Source organism: Chanos chanos, chromosome 7 (assembly GCF_902362185.1).
Source record: "Chanos chanos chromosome 7, fChaCha1.1, whole genome shotgun sequence".
In the NCBI taxonomy this organism is placed as follows: Eukaryota; Metazoa; Chordata; class Actinopteri; order Gonorynchiformes; family Chanidae; genus Chanos; species Chanos chanos.
The window spans coordinates 20,639,178-20,666,223 of NC_044501.1; the positions used below are offsets into that span (position 1 = coordinate 20,639,178).

At 41.8% G+C, this 27,046-nt stretch overlaps 2 protein-coding genes and 1 long non-coding RNA gene across 3 annotated transcripts in view; all 3 read right to left on the reverse strand.

Annotated features, from left to right (window-relative positions):
* Positions 1 to 3,450, reverse strand: part of esyt1b (extended synaptotagmin-like protein 1b) — a 28,559-nt gene extending 25,109 nt beyond the window's left edge. Inside the window, exons 1-2 of the mRNA XM_030779719.1 lie at positions 2,704 to 3,450; positions 1,531 to 1,572 (exon numbers count right to left, since the gene is read on the reverse strand). Of these exons, the coding sequence (XP_030635579.1) occupies positions 1,531 to 1,572; positions 2,704 to 3,072 (411 nt within the window). The 5' untranslated portion in view covers positions 3,073 to 3,450. The remainder of the gene's footprint in view (positions 1 to 1,530; positions 1,573 to 2,703) is intronic.
* A 1,588-nt stretch (positions 3,451 to 5,038) lies between these two features.
* zc3h10 (zinc finger CCCH-type containing 10) lies at positions 5,039 to 8,662 on the reverse strand. The gene is made up of 3 exons (XM_030779962.1): positions 8,516 to 8,662; positions 6,353 to 7,692; positions 5,039 to 6,206 (listed from the first exon to the last, which is right to left on the reverse strand). Exons 2-3 carry the CDS (start codon positions 7,529 to 7,531, stop codon positions 5,694 to 5,696), a joined length of 1,692 nt encoding a protein of 563 aa, XP_030635822.1. The 5' UTR covers positions 7,532 to 7,692; positions 8,516 to 8,662; the 3' UTR covers positions 5,039 to 5,693.
* Positions 8,663 to 10,720: 2,058 nt separating this feature from the next.
* On the reverse strand, positions 10,721 to 12,708 carry LOC115817030 (uncharacterized). The gene is made up of 4 exons (XR_004025419.1): positions 12,678 to 12,708; positions 12,550 to 12,576; positions 11,681 to 11,703; positions 10,721 to 11,087 (listed from the first exon to the last, which is right to left on the reverse strand). It is a non-coding gene; the product is annotated as an uncharacterized LOC115817030 (long non-coding RNA).
* Between the last annotated feature and the right edge of the window lie 14,338 nt (positions 12,709 to 27,046).

Below are 27,046 nucleotides of genomic sequence, written 5' to 3' on the forward strand. Positions count from 1 at the left end.
CAAACACACTCACACACACATTCATACCTAAGGGCAATGTAGTGTTGTGGGGGGACTGTGGGGGGAAAGCAGAACTCCTGGAGGAAACCCATGTTAACATAGACCAGTGAAACCCATGTTAACATAGACCAGTGAAACCCATGTTAACATAGACCAGTGAAACCCATGTTAACATAGACCAGTGAAACCCATGCATACACAGGGAGAACATGCAAACTCCACACAGCACAGCAGCAGAGCTAAAATTTAAACACAAATGCCTCTGACTGAGAAGGATTCTATAATTGGTGTACCGTTAGTTTAATCCCTACGGACTTCCAGAAAAACTCTTAGGACCATTTCATAAGAGAAGATGTTTACAAAGATTAAAAAGGTGAAATTCAAATATGTTCATAGTCAGACTTCACGTTTGTCTGACTCTTCTCTGAATCAGATGGCACATGGACGCACAGAGACAGTATATATGCATGCATGGACAGAATTCTGCCAACAGGCTGCTAGACGTTTTAGACTGAAGATAAGTGCGCTTGTCAGTGACACTCTAACACAGATACTTTCGTCCAATGTTCAAGGGCACACCATGCAACTGTTTACACGGTGCCAAGAACACTGTTTTGTGACGTGTCTATGGAAACCTCATAACGTTACAACGGTTGTGGTTTCTGGCTGGCCACAGAAACAGAAGTTGTAGTTGCCCCAAAGCAGGGGATCTGTCTAACAGTGGAGTACATAGCGTGACTAGCGAGAACCCACAAACTCCATCGGATGCCAGGCCTTGTGCTGATGAGTAAACTGTAGACACAGCGTCGCGTGGCCTCATGCTTCATACAGCACAGCCCCTAAGTCATTCTATCCAAAATGGACTCAAGCATGGTTCATACAAGAATTCCTCCTTTGTCCAAAAAGCTGCATGCCTGAAACTTTGTGCCTCATTGTCAGATCATAATGTCAGGCCCAGTAACTTGTGCTCTCTATTCTTAGAACAGGCCTGGCTTCAGAGGACAGATTTGTGGGGGGGGGGGCTTGATTGCTGCAATTTGATTGGTTTCAGCAGCTTTACTTGTTCCTCCTCTTTCCTGTGACTCAGGGAGTATGAATGTGGAAAAGTTGACCAGTTCTCATCTCTAGCACAGCTCTTTCCCCTGTAATTTTTTTATGATAAAAATTCAGAGGCTACATGTAAACTAACGGAAAAGGTACCACAGAGAACTCAACTGACAAAGCAGCAGTGCAATGAAAGAAGTGGAGTGTGTATTTATTTAAGAGTGAAAATTATGAATGAGGGTTTATGGAAGACAGCTGTGTGTGTGTGTGTGTGTGTGTGTGTGTGAGGCAAGTGCTAGCAAACATTTGTTCACTGACAATGTTAGATATGAACACTATTTGGAAGAGAGGGGATGGAGGCCCTATCAGATCACAGAGCAAATGGGGTTGAGCAATGGCAGAATTCTGAGGAACTGATTATAGCACATACATATTGATCACCAGGAGTGATCAATAATATTGATTGACCAAGAGGAGATGATTTACCTTATTCAGCCATTCGACCTTCTCAACGTCTGGGAAGTTAACCTAAAAGTATATGATAGGAAAAATTTAGCACAAAGAAACAAACATCTGTGCATCTACTTAGCTTTGTTTAGCATGTCTGTAAATCCAATTTGACACTACTTTGATAATACAGGATGTGGTTGAAAAGGGGCACAACCTAAGAGAATAAAAAGACATGCGAGGAGGTAAAAAATTTGTTGAAAAAATATTTAGTCATTCCCGTCTTCTTTTTATCTGTTCATTCTTAACTGACGCATTCTTTTGCATAACCAACCCCTGCCCCTACCGATTTGATAATCAGAATTGCCTTATATAGAAGCAACAGGACTGACTCAGTAATGAAAGAGTGTCAATAGAATTTAGATGTGTGTTTCTGGACACCGACTTAAAAAGAAAAAGAACAGAAAAAAGCAAAAAGAAGAAGAAGAAAATAACCAAATGTGTAGTCCAAAAATAGGGTCATTAATTTTCTACAGAACAGGATAGTTCCATTCCTTTCTCCTCACGAGCATTACTCTCTGAGGTGCTTGGGTGCAATCGGTCCAAATTGGATCAAAGGACAGGCTCTCCCACAATGCAACTCTCCCTAATCAAATGACCATCCATATTAAAGTGGTCTCCGCAGACTGCCCTCTATCACTTTTCATGGGCTCTCTTATGTATTTTGGGCAAGGCTGTGTTTTACATTCAGGAGGATGACAATGCAATGACAGTGCACCACACTGATAGCAGCCACAGACGATAACCACTTATGAGTTGGGCACAGATTCAATGTTTAATTTTAACGCTGGCACTAAACTGCCAAGCACTTTCACAAACTATCAGAGAAAGAAAGCCAGTCCGTCAAAGGCAGCGTGCGAAGCTCTTGAACATCTTATGTCGGAATCTTGGTATTGTAATGCAGAATGAATCGGATGTAGGGCAACTTTCAGACTTGGTAATTAAACTGAAACGTACATGTGGTCGCTAACTAGTTATACGCTATTGTTTATAAGTGCATGTCTTTGAAAGAAGGTGTACATCACAGGCAAACAGAGAGACGGAGTCGGGCGTGTGTTTGCTTAAAAATAGTCAGTAACATTAGAATAAGTAAATAGGCCTAAGACATTGGCACACTGTATAACACGTATATTTTTATATTATCGTCCTTACCCAAGCTGGTAGGTCCCTTTTACTTTTTAACATTTTCGCTGATGTGTACTCTTGTTCATTGCCAAGTAGTTGTATGGCGGACCTGAGTCTCGCCTCCTTTGCTTCACGACTATGTTTCCAACCAGAGTACACCATGAGCCCGAATACTACTAGGCTGGTGCTAACTCGATAATATCCAGCCAGGTAAACTGGCAACAATGCACTGAGGCATTTCCCGAATGTCCACAATATCGCCATTGCGTCGATTCCCTTCGGCTTCGGGACCACAGGCTCCACGTTTTTTGATGCCCCATCCCCGGATTGGGGTTTATCTGCTTGTCCAGAAGCCGTGGAGCCGCCTGGCCCTGTATCCTTATCCTTATCGGACATCGTGAAAATCTTTTTCGGACCACAGATACTCTACAGAGACCTCGGTTTGCCAATACCTTTCGATGCAAAACTCCAACCACAAAGTAGAAATTCCATTCAAAGACTGTTTCGTCAAAGTCTGGCAAAGATGAAAGCTTGATCTGTGCGGATTAAATTCATAACGAAAAATGCGTCAGTGTCGAACTTCTTTCGCTGAGCTGTCAGTTATGGGGCATTTACCGCATAAGTAACTTTGGAAAAAAAGAAAGAATAAAGGAGGTAGCGTTTTTAAGTCAGAGTCGCAGTCTGTTTATTTGAATATTTTTAAGAACATTCCCCGAAATGAAAGCTGTAGACGGAGGGTATATAGCACCGTTAGTCCATCGGAAACACGCCCAACTGGCTAAAAAATAAAGCGACGCTGCAGCAGCAGCGTCAAAAAAGTGCAGGGCTGTGACCTGGCACGAAACATAGACTACTGGTTTTTCGTCCAGCCCCAGACACGTGCAGTTTGAGAAGGGCGTTTAACTTCAGATATTACAGAAGAAAGCTATGGGACCGTTTAATCTTCATAAGTGCTTCTTCCAAGATTTATCGGACTGCATAATACGCCATACCTTTCTGCATCCCGAGCTACGCTGACGTTGTAGGAATTCGGAAAGATGGACACGAACAGCTGCGTCTGATGTGGAAAAAATAGGAAGTAGCCTACGACAGCTTCCCAAAGATGCTACGTGACTTGACCAACTATACCAATTTGTCATTCTCTCTCTGTCTCTTGATCCCATCTGTTTAGTTGGACAAGGATGTGACCAGAATTGCTAATGTAACAGGAAATATGACTAGAGTAGCAACCTTTTTCTGTTCGCAAACAAAGTAGTATTGATGATGGAATATGGTTCTCCCACAAGTTTGGACAGAGGATGCTCTCTGTTCATGTCCAAAGACACAGACAAGGCCAAGTTAGTTCTGCTTTAGTCTCCAGAGCATGACAGAACTGAACCATGATGTCGTCTCTTCCTCATTCATAGCATGTCACTGTTAGCAGAGTCATTTTCTTTGGAATAAATCTGCTTAGAACGCATTTCTATTCACGTCCATGCATTGCCTGACATGTCTAATCACTTACAAGTCCAGGTAACAAACATCACTAAACCATTCTGTATCTGTAGCATGCCTGCACGCACATGCACACACACACACACTTCTGTGGCATGGTACTCCATCACATACTCAGTCAGAAACATATAGCAAAGTACACGTTTTTGCAAAAATGTTGCTAAATGTATCTTTTGTAAACATTTCTAATTAGTCACTTACCCTGTGGTTGAAACTGGGTCCAAAAAGGTGTTGTTTCCTCCTTTTTCTGAAAATGAGTTATGTTTGTGTGTCTGTGACTCCATCTCTATCTTGGCCTCAGACCGAGATCAACACACTGTAGTTTGACAGTTGTGAATATTGACTCCACACTGAACTCTCACAGCATTAACTGCTGCTACCAACAGTTAGTGCTCTGTCAGTGCAACATGAAGTTTAATAATGGAATATATCCTGTCAAACACCAGACTTATGTTTTACATCAAGTTACAGTTCTACCAGGGTGTCCTTACATAGGAAGCTTTCTGTGGTCTTGAGGTGGAGTAATGAAATAAAGATCAAGAGGATGCAGAGCAGATTCCCTGATTGTCCATTCATGCTGCCATGGCAACCACACACTTACTCTTTACATTCTTGTATCACAACCTAATCCGTAAGTTGCATACTGTGTAGTATTTGGTGCATCGTGCAAGACTGACAATAGATTTGTAGAAGAGTGTGTATTAATTCCAATGTAAAATTTTAAAAATGTATTGTATGCATTTAAATGTTTTGAAACTCTTGACCATTCATAATGGACACACTGATGCACTGATCTTTGCCAGGTGTTTCTGAGTGCTTATGTTAAAAAAAAAAAAAAAAAAAAAAAAACATGACAAAAGACATTGGCATGGCTGTTATTTTCCTTCATTTTGTGCAAAAGACTGAAGATCACTTCACACAAAAGTAACCCATAGAGCAAACATCAACAACAACAAGAAAAAACAAAACAAAAGTAAAATCAAGCCTTCGCACGTAATTTCACAAAATCTAGCGGTAACAAAAGGTCGGACATTGTAGAAGAAGTCTAGAGAAGAGCACCGACAAACATCCATGTCTTATGGTATACATCAGGTGATTATGCGTTTTGGTGCCAGCGTTTGAAACGTCTCTTTGGCACACAGTCATTTCACAGCATCAGGCATGTACGTCATAAAACAGTCATTAAATGCCATTGTTCCTTATAGAGTGAATTAAGGAGCTGGATTCTGTCATCCTAACTCGGTCCAGTTTGATATTGGATAAACGTTAATGATGCAGCATCTCTCTTTCCATCTCTCTGTGTGATATTCATTCAGTGTCAGGAGTGGTACTATAGCGTGAGTACAGCATCACCCACAGGAAGTCTTCAGAGGGCAACTGCGAGCAGACTAGCAGTTCTGATGGGTTGATGCATGGATCACTAATGTTGGATGGGAGTATTGTGGGGGGTTCTGGAATTGGTGAGGGGGCGTGTCAACGGCATCCAAAGGTGAATGGGTTGCAAGCTTGTCGTGTTTTGAGACTTAGTGAGGCAGAGTGGTGATCCTCATACTTTGACTGGCAATAGGGTACGATACCATCGGCGTGGTGGCGTGACTCATAGTGATGCCCGGCAACGGCTGGGCCATTGACACGGCGACCGGTGCCACAGAGACTGCCACAGGCGCCATGGAAACAGGTGGAGCCATGCCCTGTGCAATAGTCTGGGCCAGTGCTGCAGAGAGGGGGGTGATTTCTGGGTTTAGATGGGGTGGGGGTGCAGTAGGTGGGGCAGCATTGGTAGGAGGTGCGGTGGGGGCACCTGCAGGGGCCACTAAGTCTTGCTGAGTCACAGGGCGGGGCTGAAGGCCAGCACTGCTCAGCGTTGTGTGGGTCTGGGCAATGCTGTGGTTGTAGGAGCTCACCGAGCCCACAGGTGGCGCTAGGCTCTGTTCAGAAGGAGCAGGAGTGGAGGACAAGGTCATGACCTTTGCCTGGCTCCGGAACTGAGCGTTCTGCTCCAGAAGAACCTCGTTTGTCGCTATGAGGTTTGAAACCTATGAGAGAAGAGAAATACCAATACATGCAACAGGGATCACATTTTAAAAATGTTTAAAAAAGCTTTAAAAATGTTTGTCCTTCACTCATAAATCTAGAGCAATGTTATCCAGACACTCCTGCCAATTATTTGATTCCTCCTCACCTGTTTCTTCAGCTCCTCTACTCTCTTCCTCAGCAGAGCATTCTCTTCCTCCAGAAAGCGGTACTCCAGTGGTCGGGCTGGCAGGGTGGCCTGCACCCCCAGCTCGTAATGTCCTCCCCCAGCCCCGTCAGCCAAGCGGAGCCCCTCCAAACGCCTCCTCTTCAGCTGAAGAGCCGTGTGGTCCATTGGAGTTTCAAGTGGCCCAGCCTCAAAGAGTCCATTCTCAAAGAGGGGGTCATAAACAGAGCAGGGTCCCCTGTCGAATCTGCGCTGCCCCGCAGCTCCCAAAGAGAGGCAGCCCCCCATTCCGCCTCCCCCTCCTCCGCTTCCGCCGCCCGACATCCCCTGATCCCTGCACCCGCCCAGATTAGGGCACCCCATTCCCATCATATTCCCGCCGCTCCCGCCGACAAGTCCGGACATCCCCCCACAGGGACCAGCGCCACTGCCCACCCCTCCCCCACCTGCGTTCACCATGCCACTCATCCCCCCTGACACCCCCATCATACCACCAACGCCCACCCGAGATGTCTCGTATTCATAGTCCTTCCTCACGTGGCGGAACTTGCACTTGTTTCCCCGTTGGCATTCGCCTTTCAGATAGTCTCTACAGATGGGCACCTCTCCACGACTAAGAGGGAGGTCGGTAGGTGACAAGCCCAACCCCGCAGCCACCTTCCCTCTCAGCCTAAGGGGGAGCTCCCCTGTTTTTTTGTAATAGTCCTCATCCTCTTTGGAGCCGTGGACGAAGCGACAGTTGGCACGCATGCACTCTTTGTTCTGGTGGTCATGGCAGAAGATGAACTCGTTCTTCTGCACACCCAGATCGGGCACCTCGTTAAAGTCAGGGTGGCGGAAGCGACAGCGCTTGCCCCGCTTGCATACATTCCGCAAGAAGTCTCGACATACACCGTCCAGACCTAAGCCTGAACCGGAACCCCCACCCGCACCCCCGCAGCTATTACCGTTCCCCAGAGCACCGCCTCCACCCATGGCCCCTGAACCTCCACTGCCCCCTCCACAGCCACCTGAGCCTCCTCCCACACTACCTCTGCACTCTCCGACACCTCCGCCCAAAACCGCACCTGTACTCCCTTCCTCCCCAACCCCAGCACCCACCCCTGCCCCACTGCCGCCCCCACCGCCGCCTGCCAGGTAGGCGCTATCCCGGTCAGGCATGGCGCACGGCCCAGCAAGAGAGGAACACAGCGCTCATGTGTGTGCAAGAGAGAAGGGAGTCTGATCCTGAAGTCTGTCTCAGAAGCCCAGCAGTCAAATTCACGAGAAAAAAAGCAAAAAGAAGGCACAGTTTAAGTGCAGTCTTCAGGCGTCCCAGGTACCTGAAAAAGAATAACATTACTAACACTAAGTCATAATATTTCAGAGGAACAAATGACGTGTGCTATAAGGACAAAGCTAAGGATAAGCTGATAAGATGTTTCAAGTCAAAACATTACTGTTCAGTCAAACAACTTCACAATCGTTTGGAGACTTGTGAATTAAAGCTCGAGTTATACATACAGACGTTAAAAAATATTTGCTATTGTCCAGGGAGACAGGAAGAAAAACAACACTATTAACTGCTACTATGTGAAATGAATTTGACAGCATGTCAACCTGAAGTTAAATATATCAACAATGAGCTAAACACGAACTGTCACTCGTTGACAGGTAGCGAACCTGACTTGGCTGCTCTCATGTTTCTTCTTGGTGACGCAGCGAACTCTACACAAAGTTCGAAAAAGTACAAACGATTCCAGTTAAGAAAAAAGCTAACTTAGGGAGCTAAATAGTGTAGTAATCGAAAATGGCTATCCGAAACGAAACTATAGCCGTTTGTTTACTCGCCAATTCAGCAGCTCGTTACTTTTTAATCATAACAATGACATCGGGTACTCTTTCAGGAACTAGTTTGCCTCTAAACAAAACACTCCTTACATAATTATCAGACATAGCATACTTTTGGAGTCGTTCTCTGACTAAATGTGAATGTAAGATATACTACCACAACCTCTCAAATGTTAAAATACTATGTTAGCTGTCCAGCTAACAACGACGACTCAGATAAATTGGCCCTCGCAGCTACGCTATGCTACTAAAAATGACAGACAGAAATAGCCTGTAGCTTAGCATGCTAATATATCAAGACGGGATTATACTCACAAGTTGCCAAATCAGCATTAGAACAGCCCAAACCAAGAAAATTTAGATCAATTTATCCCCATAGGTACGTTAGCCTGCTAGTCTGAAAAATTCAAACTGCTTGATAGGTAACAATTTTAAGCAATGTTTTCGAGCAATGGTTGTTGATAAGCTATCGGGGTTAGACACACGTTGGGGTTCTTCTTCATTTTCTTTTACGGAGTTTATAAAAGGGCGGAAGCCTATCGTTCTGTGCATTGCTGCCATCACCTGGACTGGAATGCGGAATGAAGCCGATTGAAAGTTATCTATATAAACACAGTGGTCAAATAACGAGTGAGATGCGGTAATATGTAGTAATATATAAACTATAAAAAATATCAACTTTATAAAACTCTGGTTTATCCCTAATGCCCTGAAATTTGAATGATCTGACAACAGACTGGATATGGACTGAACTATTAAGTTTAAGTCCAGTATTTTCTCCTGTTTCTGCCCTTAGGCTTTGTTTTGCCAGGAGAATGAAGCCATTGGGCTCTTCTATTAAGAGGTTTACTACTTACTCTAAGTTAACTAACTTTGAGTTTTCACTAAACCCACTTTCTGGAATTCCACCAGGTTGGGCTTCTAAGCAAACTTGTTCTCTCTCCCTTAACCAAAGGGTGACATCATTGAATCATTTCTGCCACCTGTTGGATGGGAGCATAACTATCATCAATACACTCGTAACCACCTTTGATTAACTATTTTTAAGGTGCAAGTTAGCATAAGTACTTTGTGGGCATGCCATGCACATATTACTTATCTAGATATATAAAAAAATAGTGAAGAATTAATGAGTTGCACTTTCTAAATAAACATAATAATCATGCCATCATCTCAAATAATTTAGGAAAACACATGTCCATGTCCTCCAAATATTCAGCAGTCATTTAAACTTATTTGACTGTTGGTATTATGCTTTTGTTGTTTTCAAATACACAACAAAGCTACAGTCACAGTTCTCAAAACACACATGGAGGAAAAAAAAACCTCCAAAAACAAAAACCCTCTAGAAGTTCAACATTCATTCCAGTTTAATCTCATCATACATCAATCTTATGAATGCCAATCTGCCATCACATTTACATCAGTATTGTACAGCAGCCTAATGCAGTATAATACAGGAGTTTTCTTGGACTCGCCCCTCTTTCTCAGATTCCCTGACAAACACTCATCCTCTAAAATCAGAGAAATGAGAACACAAAATGGACCAAGTTCGTTTGGATCCAACCCTTACAACTGGTGTATCCATGTTCTACAACACATCCCGTTCTTTACAGCATTCTGTAAACCTTTCCCTTCCCTCTTAAATCTGTCTGAGGAGTTTAACTCCGAATGGACGGAGTTTAAGACATATGACAGGGCAACCTGCCTACAGTCCACAGGACAGACCTCAGGAGATATCAGAGCTGATTCAACCCTAAGCTGGATCAGAGGTGGCCTTAGGCACATGGACAAACCACAAACCATTTTAAGTGCTAATGAAACACTCTGGCCTGAGATATGAAAGATAAATGAATAATCTTGAATCAATAATGTAATGGTGCTTAAACTAGCAAATATGTTTATGGCTGTTTTGTTTTTTTTTTTAAATCAAGTGTGTGTGATTCCATATAGACCATTCCAGTTCATTTTACTGCGGCTAACAAGCCTTACACTTGTAAATCTTTTCACATGCCTTCATACAAGTTTTCTCCCATGCAGAAAGAAACCTTAAGTTTCCTGGTGGAAGATTACTATAGCTTCAGACTATCAATTTAAGTAAAAAAAGCACAGAAAAACTATTCATAGCCTAACAGTGACATTAAGATATTTGCCCCTCTGTATGGATACAGCAATATATGACCTGGTAAACAGATGCATAACTTGGATTAAGACATTTTAGGGTTTTTCTTGCCATCTACTACCTAAACTAACTATAGTAGAAGTCAAAATATGTTTGGACCTTTATGGGTGAACCTCAGCAGCATCCAGAATGATGCAATCAAATCTATACTCACTGCTATCAGCTTGTTTTTGACACTGAGACAACTAGACAAGGTAATGAGCATCACTAATACCTAACTGTCCATTTTACATTGGAACCCTTTTTACTTTAACAATTCAACCAGTATTTCAGAGAGCAAGCATCTTTTACTCTAGAAATTCCCCTGCCACAAAAAAGGACCACCACAAAGGCCAAAATAGTTTATAAACCAAATTTTATTGTGGTCTTCATTGGAAAATAGCAGCTGTGCTGGGCTGGTGTTAATGTCCAGATTTTCCCAGGATCAGGTGGCGAACCTTGTCAGGAACCCTCCACCCTCTGGTCTCCTCCAGTGTCCCACGGACAGCATCCCGCTGGTAACCCTGGAGACGCTCTGCATCCTGGGCCCAGTGCAGGGTGACTAAGACGCTGCCTGCTCTGCCAGGAACATCTCAGGACCACGGGGCTACACAGGAACCAGGACAGGCTGGGACTGGAGGAATGGAGGATGAGGAGTCACAGCTGCGGAGAATGGGGCCAGTCTACTTGGACCTCTGCCTCATCTTTCTCCTTTTACGCTTCAGCCTGCAAGCACACACAAGAAGTTTAGCAACACGAGTATAGACTCACCGGCCACTTTATTTGAAACAACTACACTGTAAGTACACCTTGTGGGCAGTCAGACTACAGCCCATCTGTTGTAACACTGTCTCTCAATCATCCTCTAGCCCTCTGTCAGTGGTCAGTTTCTGACCACAGGACAGCTGCTGGCTGGATATTTTTGGGGGGCAGACCACCCTCAACCCAAAAGTGACACTGGGGTGTTTAAAAACCCAGCAACACTGCCGTGTCTGATGCACCAGCACGATACCCACCATCATACCACTACCATATCAGTGTCACTGCTGTGTTGAGAGTGGCTTGCCACCCAAATAAACCCTCATCAACAGTAGCCCAGTGGTCAGAAACTCACCACTGATGAACAGTGTAACCTAGCTGACAAAATGTGCGTGGCAAAAAACTGACTGTACAGCAGACCTAAGTGGAAGCTGAGTCTGGTGTATTAAACACTGAGTGTCACTGGTATCATCATGATGGACACACTAGGAAAAATCAGAACTATTCAGGTACAGTAGTGTAAAGGCAAAAGCAGTAAGAAAACAGAAATGCATGCTTACCTGCGCATGCGCTTCTTCCTCCACTACAACACAAAAGAATAACAAGAGATTAATGCATGTAGCCTCAAGTGAGATGGACTACTATTATTTTTCATACTGTTTTAGTACGGTAAATTCATTCTATACCAATCCATCAAGTTTCTACAGTAGATAGTTGCTTGGGACAGAGCTGATGGAAATGTATACATAAACACGGTAACTTGTGGTGAAACGTTGGTCCTGTAGTAGCTGATTGCTAGTTAACTCGTGTCATTTCAGCACTCATAGAACGCCTGAGGCTTCCCATAAGACAATACTAATACACTTCTTTGCCTGCATTATAAATGGCACTAAGCCAGATAATATTGACCGTGAGAACTGTTCGAGGATCAGCAAGCCTGGTGTGGGTAGTGCTTCAAAGCACACGTTTAGCACGCGCCGAAATCAAGTCGACGGCTCATTTTAAACATGCGCCAATAAACATCCTGGGAAGTGCAGGTCACTCGCTATCGTTTCTCAAATGGACAGCCAATTTTCACTTCAAAATGTAATATGCGTTCACAAACACTTCACAAAAGACTTGAAAAAGAATCTGGTTGGTTACAGAATGAAACAGACAAAGAGGCCTACAACCATCAACTAGTCCTCGCTACCGAAGTGACCAGCAAATGTAGCCCTTTGCATTTAACAGAAAAGCCTCGGAAAACCAATTTGTATTAAGACTTGAAATTTCTCCAGAGAGCTTACCAGTCTTCAAAATAACATCAGGGGTAAGACTAAACCGTGAAACCGCTTGTAACGACAGCATAGAAGTGCTTCGCAATTTAAGCTAGCATCGAACCTGTCACACTGAATCGTACTGAAAAACAAATTAATTTCAAACAACTCACCTTCGCTCTCATCTTGTGGAGATGTGTCTAAAATACAAAAACACAGAGACGTTAAAAGTTATATTGGATGCCTTTGAAATTACTTAGATTAAATTGGATAGATTTAGAGGGAAGATTCTGCCTGTTACCTCAATGAGATGACACCAAGTTCAAGAGGATGTGACGAAGGGAGGGGCAGGAATTTATACGATCTTATACGTCATTACTATGCGTCCTGGAAGTCCTTGGGACTTGTAGTCAGATGCAGAAATTATCTGTGGTTTGGTTTATGAGCGCAGAATATACAACTACTACTACTACAGCGAATAATAATAATAAGAATACAAGTGTATTTAGAGCCCAACATCACTATTTATAGCTTCAAAGGGCAGAAGACAAGAAGTGTTAAAATGGGACCGAAAAGTTATTTGTTTTCAGAGACTGACTACGGGAGCTCTACCACACTCATGAATTCAAGGCATATAGCCTATATTTTTCGAAGAGGACGTTGCCATACCGCTCTATTACTGCACGTGTCATGAAGGGGAACCTGTTTTGCCTGTTTAAGTTCACGTTACTCTCATTGCTACATTACCCACTACCCAAAATGTCCTGTCATGTCGTGTGATTTCAGCTATGACCTGTTCTGACTAGTTGAGTTAGGGCAATGTAGACTATTTCACTAAGAGCCTAATCAATTATGAATAGTAGGACTACCATGAAATGATACTTCAGCAGGACTGCCGTGGTTAGTCGACCTGATCGATGACGTCGACGTTGAAAATGCGTCGACATCAATATTTTAAACCGACGCATCTTTTTTTTTAATTTTTTTTTTATGAATTTACCTTTTTGATATTTGAAACGCTTCAATTCATTATAACAAATGTTTATCACCATGTAATTGGTGCGGCACGACGTCAGTCATTTTTTGCTCCAGACAACACTAAAAGTGGCAGCTGCAGCAGAGCCCGACTCGCGTGAGAGGTTCAGTGTAAAAGTCTTCCAAGGCTTAGGAAGTACGACAGAATATTGGGGCTACATTGAGAAAAACAGTTCTGAGATTTCGAGAATAAGGTCGTAATATTACGAGGAAAAGTCGCAATATTAGGAGAATAAAGTAGTAATTTTACGAGAAAACGTCCTAATAGTCTCCTCCTTATAGTCCAGCTGTATTTTTTATTTCGTAGTTTACAGATGATACAAAGTCTAGTGTCCATCAGTTTGTAAAAAAACTGATGCGTTATAGGCCTATGAGACGCGCATACTGCGAAGGTTTATGAGGTTGGGCTGTAATTCTGACAATTTGAAAGTGTGTCTCCATGTCAATATGCTGCTCATGCTCATGGTAACTATAGAATGTCCAGAATCAAACATTGGTCAGAGTTGTTCACAACTTTGCCGAAAGCACACGCTTTTACGCTGCTCTCCAGATAGCAAAACCTTGCGATTTTCTCCAAGACTTCAGATCTGAATTTTAACATCTTCGACTTCTCACCTCTTTATCTACAGTTTTAAAAAACCATACGACAATTCAGATTTTCGCCTTGAGTCCCAACGTTGGCCAGCTTCGGCCTTTCGGCTACTAATAGAATTCATCGCTCACGTCGTTTTTCTATTTACGTAGCCCCGAAGTTTAGCTTTATTTACTGTCGAAATCTGTACAGTTTTTTGAAAATCCAGACAACTGTTCATTTCTTCGCCTTTAGGCCAATAATTGTTTAACTACTTGTTGTTAGAAATAATTGGACTGCCAGTCCTGTAGCGCTATTTTAGCATCTACTTTATTAAAAGTGTAGTTTTAAAAATCTCATTTATTTTGAGAATCCACACGGGAGACCTTTGGTAAGTAGGAATAACTTGCATTTTCACTCGCTGTGTATGGTGGTATAATCTGATCTTTTTCTTGAGTTTCCTGCATCAGTTTACAACGCCGGTTCAGATACGTTTCACAAAATATTACGTAAGTAAACTTATTATTATTGGTATTGTTATTCTTGTTATTGTTATTATGTGCTTTTAAAAATATTGTTTTAACCTTTCTTTGTAAGAACTAAATGATGTTGCAGTTATTACGGCAATACATTTTATTAAACATTTAAGAGCAACATATGACTCACCGAGCGCATTTTCAAAATAAAACAAATCAACTTGATTTAGTACATTTAGTGTAGTTGCTGGTAGATTTAAATTTAGTGTAATTAGTACTTTTATTAATCTAACAACGTTGTTGACATGAGTTCGCATGGTCCATGTTCTTGTGTTTAATAGCCTGTTTGATTATTAGCAGCAATGCCATTATTGTTGATGTTGTCGTCCTCGCTTTTTGTTTGGTACCTACATGGCAATATAGCCTATGGTCTTCTATAAGTAATTTGAAAAGTAACCACGCACTATAAATCACTCAGATGGCATAAGGTGTGCTTGTCTTGGAAACAGTCTTTTGACAACTCAACCTTTTGTACAATCGAGTATCAACAATATCAATATACTGCAAATTTTTAATGGATCGAATTCACTGTTTTTAGATTTATATGGTGTAACTCGTATCCATAATACGTAGGCCTGCAATAGTTTCTCTCTGATCTTCGTTCTCTCTCTTTTTTGTGCAGAACATCGGAAGAATGGCTTCTGACCACTTGAAGAGAAATGCCTCGTGGGAAAAGGCCCAATTCAATGAGCAGGTAAGTCTATGTCAAAATTCAATGGCTTTGCCTTTACCAAATGTAAATTATTCCCTGCATTGACCGCAATGGATCCCTCTGTATTACAGGGAAATCTGCTCAAACAGTTTCTGGTCCAGAGAGAGAATGTCCTGCCACCACATATCACAACCACTCACATGAAGGAATGGAGCATCTTCCATGGGAAAACAGCTTTCACTGATAAGTAAGTGTGGTGCTATCAATAGTAAAATGTCTCAGCAATGCTCTGATTTTTTCTTTCATAGAATATTACTAGTTTCCTAACAAGACATACCTTTTGAGAGTAACCTACTGTTTACCTCTTGGTAGCTTGCTCATTCAAGTGCCGTATTTTATTTTTTTAAGCTTTCAAGACTTCTTTGGAAAGAGGATAGTCTATCTCAATGAACTGGTGAGTAACTGTGGAAATCTATCATGCTACTTAAGTCTACAAGCATTTTGTTGGCTTAGATACTGTATTAAATGAGGAAATTAGCATGTTAGCAAAAGAAGCAAAAGAAGTAAGAAAATCATACCTGCGTGACTTTGCCTCATTGGATGACATTTTAATGGAACACTCTGTTAAACCAACCTGTAGATGTGGGTCGTTAAAAGCCGATGCAAGGTAGGAGCAATTGAGGAGGAAGTGCTCCGCGAGGTCCGCACGGAACTAAGCCTCTCTCAGCTATTCACTTTGACGGTAATATGGCCATAAACCACAGCTACTTTTTATATCGATGCATTTGGATGATGCATTAGGTGACAGCAAACATTTGGCTGATTTGTACTCACTTGGAAAACATTCTGAAAACACAATCTCTCTCCCATGTAAAGATGACCTTGAAGGGGCTAGAGGCCTTGATTGAGAAATTCAGACCAGCCCTGGACTCACTTGTTAACAAAATCCTCACACCAATTTTATTTGGGTCTCAGGAAGAGGTAAGTGCTTTTTTTTAGATAAGTTTGCTTATTTTGAACATTTTCAAGCCCAGTAGTCTAATCACTTTCTCCCTCTCTGTTTCTCTCTCTCTTTCTCCTATTCCTTGCTTTCTCTTTCTCTCCCTCTTATATTTGAAGAGCTCACCAAGAGTACAGAGTGCCAATAGACCATGCTCAGCACCCCCTCTACGAGTCTCTCCCAAATCACCAGAGGCCTCCATAATATTATGGAGCTGCAGCAGAATGATTAAGTGCCTACTGGATGATCCAGTTCAGCAGCTGACAGTTATGGGACCTTTGATCAGTCCCAACTCACTGATAAAGGCCAGAATGAGTTCTGGAGAGAACAATGGTGCTATGAAGGACCTTTTTAACCTGCCTACCTTTATCAACACAGTAATGGAGATGTCAAGGAGGGACTCGAATCAGCTGGAGGATCCCTTCTTGAACGCTGAGAAACTCATGTCAGCAGTTATCGAGAAGGTGAGAAGAAAGATTTTTAACTACCTCTGTAAATGTAATGGATTATCCCCCACCACCAAACTACTGGAGATGTTCCTTAATTCCAAAGCTGAAGCTAAAGATGTCATAAACGCAGTGTTCCTGAAGATTGCCGAGATTTCCAGGACGGATGCCCAAAACGATCCACCCATGGGAAGGTACTTGGATCAGTCCATTGTTATTAGTGCCTTAAAAGACATGGAATTCAGGCTGAAAAGGCTTGCATCCAAAAGCACATGGATCCCAAGACAGATTGCAGTATGTGAAAACACCATTGCAAAGATAATTGATCGGGTCCTGTTCCGGCCAAAAGACGACTCCGAAACAAGCAGTAATTCTCCGCTTGTGTGGTCCATTGTGGGTGAGACCAAGACATTGCTTAAGAAGTTCCCCTGGATCCAAGTGACTGGAGTGGAGGACTCTGTGAATCTTTTGAAGGACCTGTCTACTGCCTCTGAGGTTGCCGGATGTGTAGTGAAGAAACTGGAAGGCTTGTCAGGATCATGGAGCGGACTTGAAGAAGCAGAAGTGGGGATCCGGTCAAGAATCATAGTCCACCATGTTGCTCGTCTTGTTGCAAAAGACATTGCCCGTTACCAGTCAGACAAGTCATTGGGGTATGACTGTGAAATGACACAAAATATAATCACGTCCACTCGATTTCCAGCAAAGTTTACCGTAAAAAGTGAACTGGTGGACGACTTGGTGACCAGACTACTTTTGAAACTTCATCCTCTCAACAAAAGAGGCACTCGGGAGTTACCAAAACAAGAGCTTTTGGCATTGTGTGTCAGAGTCTCTGCAATGACACATAACGTTTTGTCCAAAATTCCTGATATTGAGGTGAATGAAGAGGCAGCATTACCAACTTTGACCCTTCACAGAGCCACCTTGAATCTTCAGAGTGCCATGATTAAAAACTTTGGCACAAGCATCCAGGTAAAAAAACTGGTAGCAGCCAAGGATCCTCATGTTCTCGCTACCCTCCCGAGCGTTGTGATCAGCGAAATACTGAAATTATATGAGTGTCCTTCAGATGATGGATGCTTCCCGGAGTCGGCAAAGAAAATGGAGGAGGAGAAGGTGGAGGATTTGTTCTCCACACCATTGCCAGATTCCATGAAAATGGACATGTACAACGAATTTGGACTTTGGATACGGTCTCTTAGCACATTCAGGAGGGCATACCGTCTTAACCCAGAGCCTAAGATGGAGCAAGTGATGCCATATGGATTCCCTTTGGGATATTAGGAAATGAAGATGACGGTGATGTGCTTAATGGAGAAAGTGAGAACCCATTAGCTATGGACTGCAGCCCTTCAGCTGTCCTGAGACAGTTTCCAAGAGCTAGAATCTTTGGAGATGTGGAGAAAGAGCAGACTGTGCTGACTTCCAGTCCTGGGCACAGTGTTTTGAACAGCAGACATGCGATGGCTGGTGTAAACTTTCCAATTAAGGGCCAAAACAACTTGGCGAACGTGAGTGATTTACCGGACAATGATGCGATCAAAAACTGCATTGTCCCTCTTGATGTCGTGCTGATGGTCCTACGTATAGCATTGCATTTTAATCTCACTGACACAAACATTGAGCCCTCATCTCGAGAAGACAGTTTTGTCAAACACTTGTGCGTTTTGCTACAAGAGGGGCTGGTCAAATATCAGAAGAACAGAGTGTTCCTCCGTAACCTGGACAGGGTGCTGTCAGACCCAGAGAGCATGAGAGATTATGCCTGCCGTGTTAAGTTCTCTTTACACGATGAACTGAAGACCATACCTCGCTTGGATAAATTTGAGGGACCTTTCTTGAGATATAATTTGTACGACGACATGTCTGAAAATCTGGAATTATTTAAAATATTGTGCAAACACATGGTGGCTCATTTGAAACCCTTCGTCAGCTTCTCTAAGGACACTAAGGATGGGGACTGTACCCCATTCTGTGTCAATATTCCAGCAGTCAGAGTGAGGAGTACCAGCCAAACACAGAGACCAAAGACTAGCCTGGAAGTACTGACTGAGAAGGAAAAAGAAGAGGACCGAGCAGAACTCTACAGACCTCTGACGGAACAGGAAAAACAACAACTGGTGAGACAGACATGTAGTTAATTGCTTTTCAATATTAGCATGCCCAATCAACCTGTATTTGTCCTTAGGACATCACTGTGGTGCCTAAGTAGTGTAATTTTGTCAATGTTTTATTGGATGTTGTTCTATTACGTTGTTATTGTTATAGTGTCATATTAAACTGTCTTGTCTAAATTATTCAGAAAAGAATATAACCCAACATTTATCAAAACTATTATCATTACACACTCAAAGGCAACATTTGTCATGGATATAATGCAGTTTACTTCCAGTGTTAATCTGGTTTTGTGTGTTTAACAGATGAGACAGAGAGGCTGAGAAAAGTGGTAAGTTCTCAATTTTTGTGTTTTATATGTGAGAATATTTGAAATCTCTCAGAAAGTCTCATAGTCGTATCTTAGTCCGACTGTTGTTCACTCATATATTCTGATATCTTGTCATTACCCTCTAGGGTGCTTGATTAGATGAAGCTGTCACTCACTCTAAAATTACTCCCTGTCTTTCTCCAGCCCTGAAAAAGAAAAGAAGGTGGTGGGAGATTTTCTTTTGCTGCTGTGGACGATTGAAAAGATCAAGAACACCGAGAACATCTACCAGCATCTTTTGAGACTCCATACTACCAGCTTTGCTCTTTAGAATTCATTATTTTCTATAATATATAGTATATTCATTTGTATACTATGTATATTGATTTCCATATATTTACATACTGTATATTTGTACAATCTACATTTCTTGCAGTCTTTTGAACATTAAATAGAACTTCATTCAACTGTGGTCATTTGTTATATTACAGTTTATTACAACACTTTGCTGAATACTTGATTCTGATCGGTCAATAACGGCATTCTACGATCTGTTATTTCTGTATAGCAGACCGCTGCTATGTATAACAGACTGTTGCTATGGAACTATTTGTTTTAGCGGGAGCAATAAAATAATTTTTAAATCAATAAAATCATTTTTAAATCTATATTTTGTGTCAAATGATTGATTTCTTTAGTAAGTATCCGTGTAGTAAGTGGGATAATGCACAGCTAGCTGGTCATTATAGCGAAATAAACCCCTTCAGGGTGATACAAGACCCTCCGCTTCGCCTTGGGGTCCTGCATCACCATGTCGGGGTTTATTTTGCGCTAATGATTGGCTCGCTGTACATTGTCCCTTATTTTACCTAAATATTACATGTTTATTTTTCATAAACATAATAATATACATTACTTTGCTCATGTCATCTTGAGATCACATCATGTTTCAGAAGAGTGTGAATCATTGGACATGGGCTGATATCATGGGAAATATTCAAAGCCATTGAAGCTAATTCAAAGAAAATGTTATGAAATGATGCTCTTAGTGTTCACATTCATCCTCATAAGAAGGATACAATCCAAAATCTTCAAGATTTTTGGCCTTTACAACAGGATCTAAAGCTGTGTTGGCTCCATCAGATTATAACACATCTACGCATCTTTCCTAACAGCCTGTGAGATTATAACACATCCATACATCTCTCCTAACAACCTGTCAGACAAGCTAGGCCTCCTCAGACCTACTCTTCTACCTCAGCATTTCCTGAGAAAAATAGAACCAAGGAATGAAAGAGCAGAGTGGTTCAGAAGTTTGCATCTTGCAGATAATTGAGTGCTAGTACAAATGTCACTTTGCATTGTTTCGCTACAAATAAACCTGTGCATGCTCTCAGATTATGTCTGAGATTAAATTACTTTTCAAATATGCTAAAAGTTAAAGAGAAAAAAGTGAAGCACTTGCTGTGTTTTGAAAGGATATTCCACATATGCAAGAGGTTTCAGGGTTAATTATATAAAAATGCTACCTGTTGTCTTTCATTCAGTGAACTCTCAGAAACAGCGAGCTATAAGTTTATCGGCTGCCCAAAACTGGAGGTTTGCTAAGTTACTGCAAGGTGCGGGAGAGATACAATTTGTTGTTGTCAAAATAAAATGAACTTAAATGAAATGGTCAGTTTGATTTTTGTAGGAAAATTAATTGTTTAGATTAATCGAATAATCAGTAAAATAGTCGACAGATTAATTGACAGAAAAATAGGCGTTAGTGGCAGCCCTACACTTCAGTCTTATTTACTTCACTTGAAAGAGTTAATTATTATAAATATGTGTCCATCATTTTCAGCACAATGTTAAACAATCTCCTGAGGCAAGATTTAAATTCCCTACATATATTAACCTAAACAACCCAATAATGTTTCTGTTTTGCCTAATGAAATAAGAAAAATAAATGCAGTGTATAGTTTAAATCAGATGGATTGTAAGCCCTTTCATCCAAATATCTACAAGGGTAGTCGACAAAAGGAGGTAAAGCAATATTTTTTGTAATTTGTTGATTTTAAGAGGCAATTCATAAACTAGTCTACTACATGGGCGGCACGGTGGCGCAGTGGGTAGCACAGCAAGAAGGTCTTGGGTTCGATTCCCGGCCGGGTGTCCAGGGTCTTTTCTGTGTGGAGTTTGCCCCTAGGTATGAATGTGAGTGTGTTTGGCTTTGTGTCCAGGGTGTTTTCCCGCCTTTTGCCCTATTTGTGCTGCGATAGGCTCCAGCACCCCCTGCGATCCTAATTACAATAAGCGGCTTAGATAATGAGTGAGTGAGTGAGTCTACTACAAATTGCTAGTTTCCAGAAAATATAAAGGGTCACCAAACCTCCCTGTACTTCACCGTCTTCATCTGCTTTTTCCTGTCAGACGTTCATATAAATTGCCCTGTGGTGTGATGTCACAATTTCTTAAAAAAATATTTAAATATTAATCAAGGTTTGAGGACAGATCACATCTATTGTTAAAAAATAGACACTCTTTTCAATTTATCATCACATATATTTCACATATCTACAGAAATTAGTTATTTTGAAACCAGTCTCTGGAAATACTGTAATGACTTTCTCTCTCCCCCGTCTGCTCCAACCATTCAGCACTCAGTCGCTGGTTTACTGATCACCAGTCTGATCGGTTTTATCATTGAGTCATCATTTGTGCCTGGTTTTGTTAATTTAGCCTGCTGTCCTTTATATATAAATACCCTTGGTTTTGTTGCTATTTCTGAGTATGGACTTGATCCTACCTGATGTCTGCTTTGGCTGCTGAAGCTCTGTTTCAATTTGAGAGAAGTTTTAGAAACCACTTCTTATGCTGATGTTGTATCCTGTGATCTGTAATCCACCCATGTGTCCTGAAGCCTTGTCTTCCTGTTGCATATACTGTGTCTGTGTTCCTGAGCTCCGTAGTCGTCTGGGTTAAACTCTGTTTAAATAAACTTTTCTCTGCAAATGCATCATGTCTCAGTCGAGTTCAGAATTCCACACAACATCGTGTATGTAGCAGATCAGCCCTTGCTGATGTAATTTGATCATCTCCTTCCACCCAGGCTCCAAGAATGATGAAGCTCACACCCTCTCCAGAATCCATAAGCCAGATGAAGCCCCTTGGGAGGACAAGACCATTTTTGCTATTTTGCCATCCTCTGTCATTTTGGTCCCTTTAGATTTGAAGGTGGAGGACAACATTATGCATGGAGACTGCTCTTCAAATGTCCTAAAACTAAGGTCTATGTCCCCCTCAACACTGCGAGACCACCTGGGCTCACACCTCCTTAACCTTGGGTAACCCAGGTATCACCTACTCCATCCAGCTCCTGAAGGAGAGGTTTTGGTGGTCCACCTTGACCTCTGCCCTGAGGCAGTAGGTCAGGTCATGCTCCACTTGTGCCTCAACAAAGTCCCCACGGGATGTCCCAGCTAAGCTGTTGCCTCTACTCATTCTGCAGAGGCCCTAGTCACAGACTTTGTTACCGGCCTCCCTCCATCTAAGAGATATATGGAAATTCAGGTAGTGGTGGATCATTTTACTAAAGCCTGCTGCCTCATACCCTTTGTCTCTCTCCCATCTGCCCTCCAGGTTGCAGAAGCATTGTTCCAGCCCGTCCTCCATGTGTATGGCCTTCTGGAGGACATTGTCAGATTGTGGCTCCCATTTCATATCACGCATGTCGAGAGCCTTCATGGACAAGCTGGGGACTGGTCAGCCTCACATCTGGATAACACCTGGAGCCGAACAGCCATTGCCACCATTGGCAAAATGATTGGGTGAAGTCCCTGCCATGGCCTGAGTACGCCCAGAATTCACCCAGCATACCAACCTCCCCTGTGTCCCTGGAATTAGAGCCAAACTGAATTCTGTGGTGGGCGATTGGTTCCGGTGGGAGGAAAATGTGGAGCATGGCTACATTCATCTACAAGTTGTTCCCAAGATGGCTCCTGCTGCAAGGAAGCCTTTGGGGTCTTGTTCCTAATAGTTAGCCTTTCATCAGTAGGTATCTAGGTATATATGCTATTTTCTCTATAATTACATATTTTCCATGAAAATATTTTTACACTTATAATTTAGATATGTCACACTGCAGGACAGAAGGAAATAAACACATCAGTGGTTCCCATGGAAGTAAGAAAATTTAAAATTAATAGTTGACTCTCTTTGATCTTCATATCCACATTTCAGATATCTGGGAGACTTTCAGATGATGATTTGATGAAAATGATCTGGTAGGTGTGAAATTGTTCATTTATGAGATGTTTTATACCATCCTGCAGGACTGGATTTTGATTACACTATGTAATGACCTGTGATTACTGTCTTAACTTCAGTGATGAGGAGCCCCACTATGGAAAATAGAACCCTGTGAAGTAATGGCAAAGAAAAAAGGCATTATCCTTCATTGTCACTGGCACTTTTGTGGAATCAAAAATAGATTTCAAGATGAGTTTTCAGTTTTTCACAATAAAATGAGGCATGTCAGCTACCCTAAAATACAAGGATATCTATAGCCTTCTAACAATCTAGATGTCTGTCATATTATATACCCCTCAATGCACAATCAGCTCAGTGCAAAGGAGTGAAAAGTGCATTGAATCTTGTTGTGGAAAGTTAACTGCAACAAAGCCTCTCCTGATTTAATTCCCCAAGGTGGAGAAATAAATTAGGTGATCAATAAATAAATAAATAAAAGAACAAACTTATGGAAATAATTGGTGAATTTTGTTCAGAAGGTGGCACAAATATCGTTTCTGCATCCTCTGTTTCGTCATTCCTCATATCAGCTCATTTATTCATCCGATTCATCTTCCTCAGCCCAGCACATCAGCTTCTTCTTCTAGTTGCAGATTGTTATATAATACACGAGCTGAAACAGTGGTGCCGCCATACCCTGTGCTTTTCCTGTGAAGCTCTTTCAAACAGCAGTTTTTCTTCTTCAGGTTGTCAAACGGACACTACGACAAGCTCCACAGCTGACAGTCTCTGGCATGCTTTTTGACTGGTTGTCAGGTGACCATTGTCCAGTTAAGGAATCATGAACTGGAGCATCAGAGGCTATACAGAGTTCCCACTGAGACACATCCACCCCGGTCATTACCAGCTTTCAGGATGACTAGCACTGACATACTGTACAATGAGGGGAAAAAAAACATTTTCTGTGAAAAAGAGTTAGTTGGTTTCCACATTGAGGCTGCAGTAGGGGGATGTGGGACCTGTCTACTGTGCAGGCTGTGTCAAGAAAGCCAGTGGCACAAAATCCAAACGCTAACACATATACTACTCATCTGGTTAGAAAAGGATGTGTAGTAGTCTATAACAGGTGAGCTGTGCACAGTATGAAGAACTACTACAGGTGTAAATCCTGGCCCCCAGGCAGTTGTCAAAATTTTCCTTTTTGGGAGGGGTCTGAGTCCCTGTGGGTTCACATAACATGGGCTGAGGACAGTTATCATATCTTAAAGGGTAAACCATGGGAAAACAGCTGTTTTCTTGCTCACATTCTTTTGTCTGGATGACTGATTATGAGTGTTGGGTTTCTAAAATGAACTTTTGGACTCCTTAAATAAAGCTTGCAGTCACAGTCATTAATGGTGTCTCTTTACAGTCTCGTGAAGCAACTTGTTTTAATTTAAACATTGTAGTTCATTGAATTTCAGAACTGAACAACACACATCCAAAAGCATGCAGCTAGTGGGGTGTAAACATAATGTGATGACTTGATATTGACATGAACAAGTGCTTCCTGCTCACAGGTTAGCCACTCAAATAAAGAAGCTTTTCACTTTACAACTCCTACAACTGTTGTATTTTTTTTTGTACACATAAGAATCATGCTAATTTTACTGAGAAATAGTTCAGTGGGCACCCAAATGTGTTTAGATATCCTCAAAGGATTTATTTTAGCACTGTTTACATCAATGTTCACAAAGGCCTTTAGCCAGAAAGTTTATTGCAATCAGTAATTTTCAATTTATTGTCAAAGACTGAATGTAAAATGCAAACATAATGTCTACCCATTAATTATAGAAAGCTGTGAATCCTCTGCTCCACTTCTCTTTGCAGCATTAAGAAGAAATATTTCATAGTTATTTTTAAATAGTTTTAATCATGAAACATAATTTAAAGGGTGTCACCATAAAACTGTCCCATAAAATTACTCAGAACATTGAGGTCTGGGACTTGGCATGAATGCATGTAAATTCTTTTGTTCTGTCCCATCAGTTACAGTGGAGTAATATGGAACCTCTTAAGAAGTGTCACCAGCAGGGAGCACTAGTGTACAGTGTGCAGCAATCCAATGCAATATACTGTATCTATAAGGGGGACCTGAAACCAAAGGTGTAGTCTTTATTGACATCCTAATCTGAACTCAGGTCAGTTCTCAGCAGTGGCTCAGCAGTAAATATGTTCTGCCCCGGTCTCTAAGTTACATGACAAATGAGAAGTGATTGGATCGGTCACAGTTGTCATGACAATTATGTGAAAGGAATAATACCATTTGTAGTCTTTAATCGGTCAGCAGAGAGCATTTGTTTGCTCAGTGAGTTAAAGCTCCAGAACAGGAACCAGAGCTTTGCTGGTTTACATCCCAGGAAGGCTGGCTTGTCACTGGAAGACTGTGAGTTAAAGTGCTCCTGTCCCTCTGCTGAGCACTGCTCCTGCATGCTTGAACAAGGCACTTAATCCCAAGTCCCTTCAAGACTACTGTTATAGCCTGAGCATGGTTGCATAAAGCACTGAAAGTAGTAGTTGTGTTCATCCCCCTCAGAGGTTGAAATGACAAATATTTTACCATAACCCATGTCTGAATCTTACACTGAATCGCTTCCTACTAAATAGCTTTGTCTTGGCACATAATGAGTACATTTCCACTTTCACTTTTGTACACAAATAACAAAACTTTTCAGTTTCATTTGCAATATGAACACACATACACACACACACACACACACACACACACACACAAAAGTACATTTTAGGTTTCATACACAGAATGAAGATTCATCTACATAGCTCCACAGTGTAAAAAAATACATTCCTTGGACAAAATGTACTAAAAGTATTTCTTACTTTTGTAGGAAATGTGCATTTTGTACGATGATGTGACTTTTAGAGCCCATAAAATTGGATTAGTGCAGCCTAAATCCCTAGCAAAGTGATTTCACTTATTACAAGAGAATCTCTCAACAAAACACGTTTTTCTTAACAATAACTGCAAAACCGACCAGCATCCAGAACAACAACAGGCGCTGCATTTACCGGCATAAAAAGCACAGTCAACTCACTAAGCCTATACTAAAGCTATTCCCTTGAGGCAGAGAGAGAAATGAACAGATTAGATGTAGCTCTTGCACACATGCTTTGCTGTGCTCTGATTTTTAGTAACTATAACAGACTGTAGGATAAAGCTGTAAGCTTTTGAGGTATATTGTGGATAACCCCAAAGCTTTACTGCTTAAACACTACACTGGCAACACTTATGTCATGGCTTGATCATGTTTGTGACAACATTCCGCAGCCACCCCAGCCCCCCCAACACTGACGCCCCCCCCACTGCCCTCCTCCAGCCCTCCCCAGAAAGTCCCATTTCAGTCTCCATAAATGTGCAGAAGTGGTTAGACAAATCCTGTTCAATCCATAATGCACTTTGACCCTTGGTGTCCCTTGTTGATTTGACCTTTTGGAAAACCCAGCTGTTACCCTTCAGACTATGTGACTGAGTAGGCACGCCTTTCAGACACAAATTGATTAGAGGAGCATTAATCAAACGGAGGGATTATCCGTCCCATAAAGCATTCCTTTTTCTTTAGCAAGGCAATTACACTTTTCATAGGATGGGAGTGTTAAGTGGATGATTGAGAAATCCGGTTAAGCATTTCACTCAGAGGGTCTTGTGGATCTGCAGAAGAGAAGAAGAATGGGTGTAATTATGTTGGCCTGAGTGGGGGGTAAGGTTAGAGAG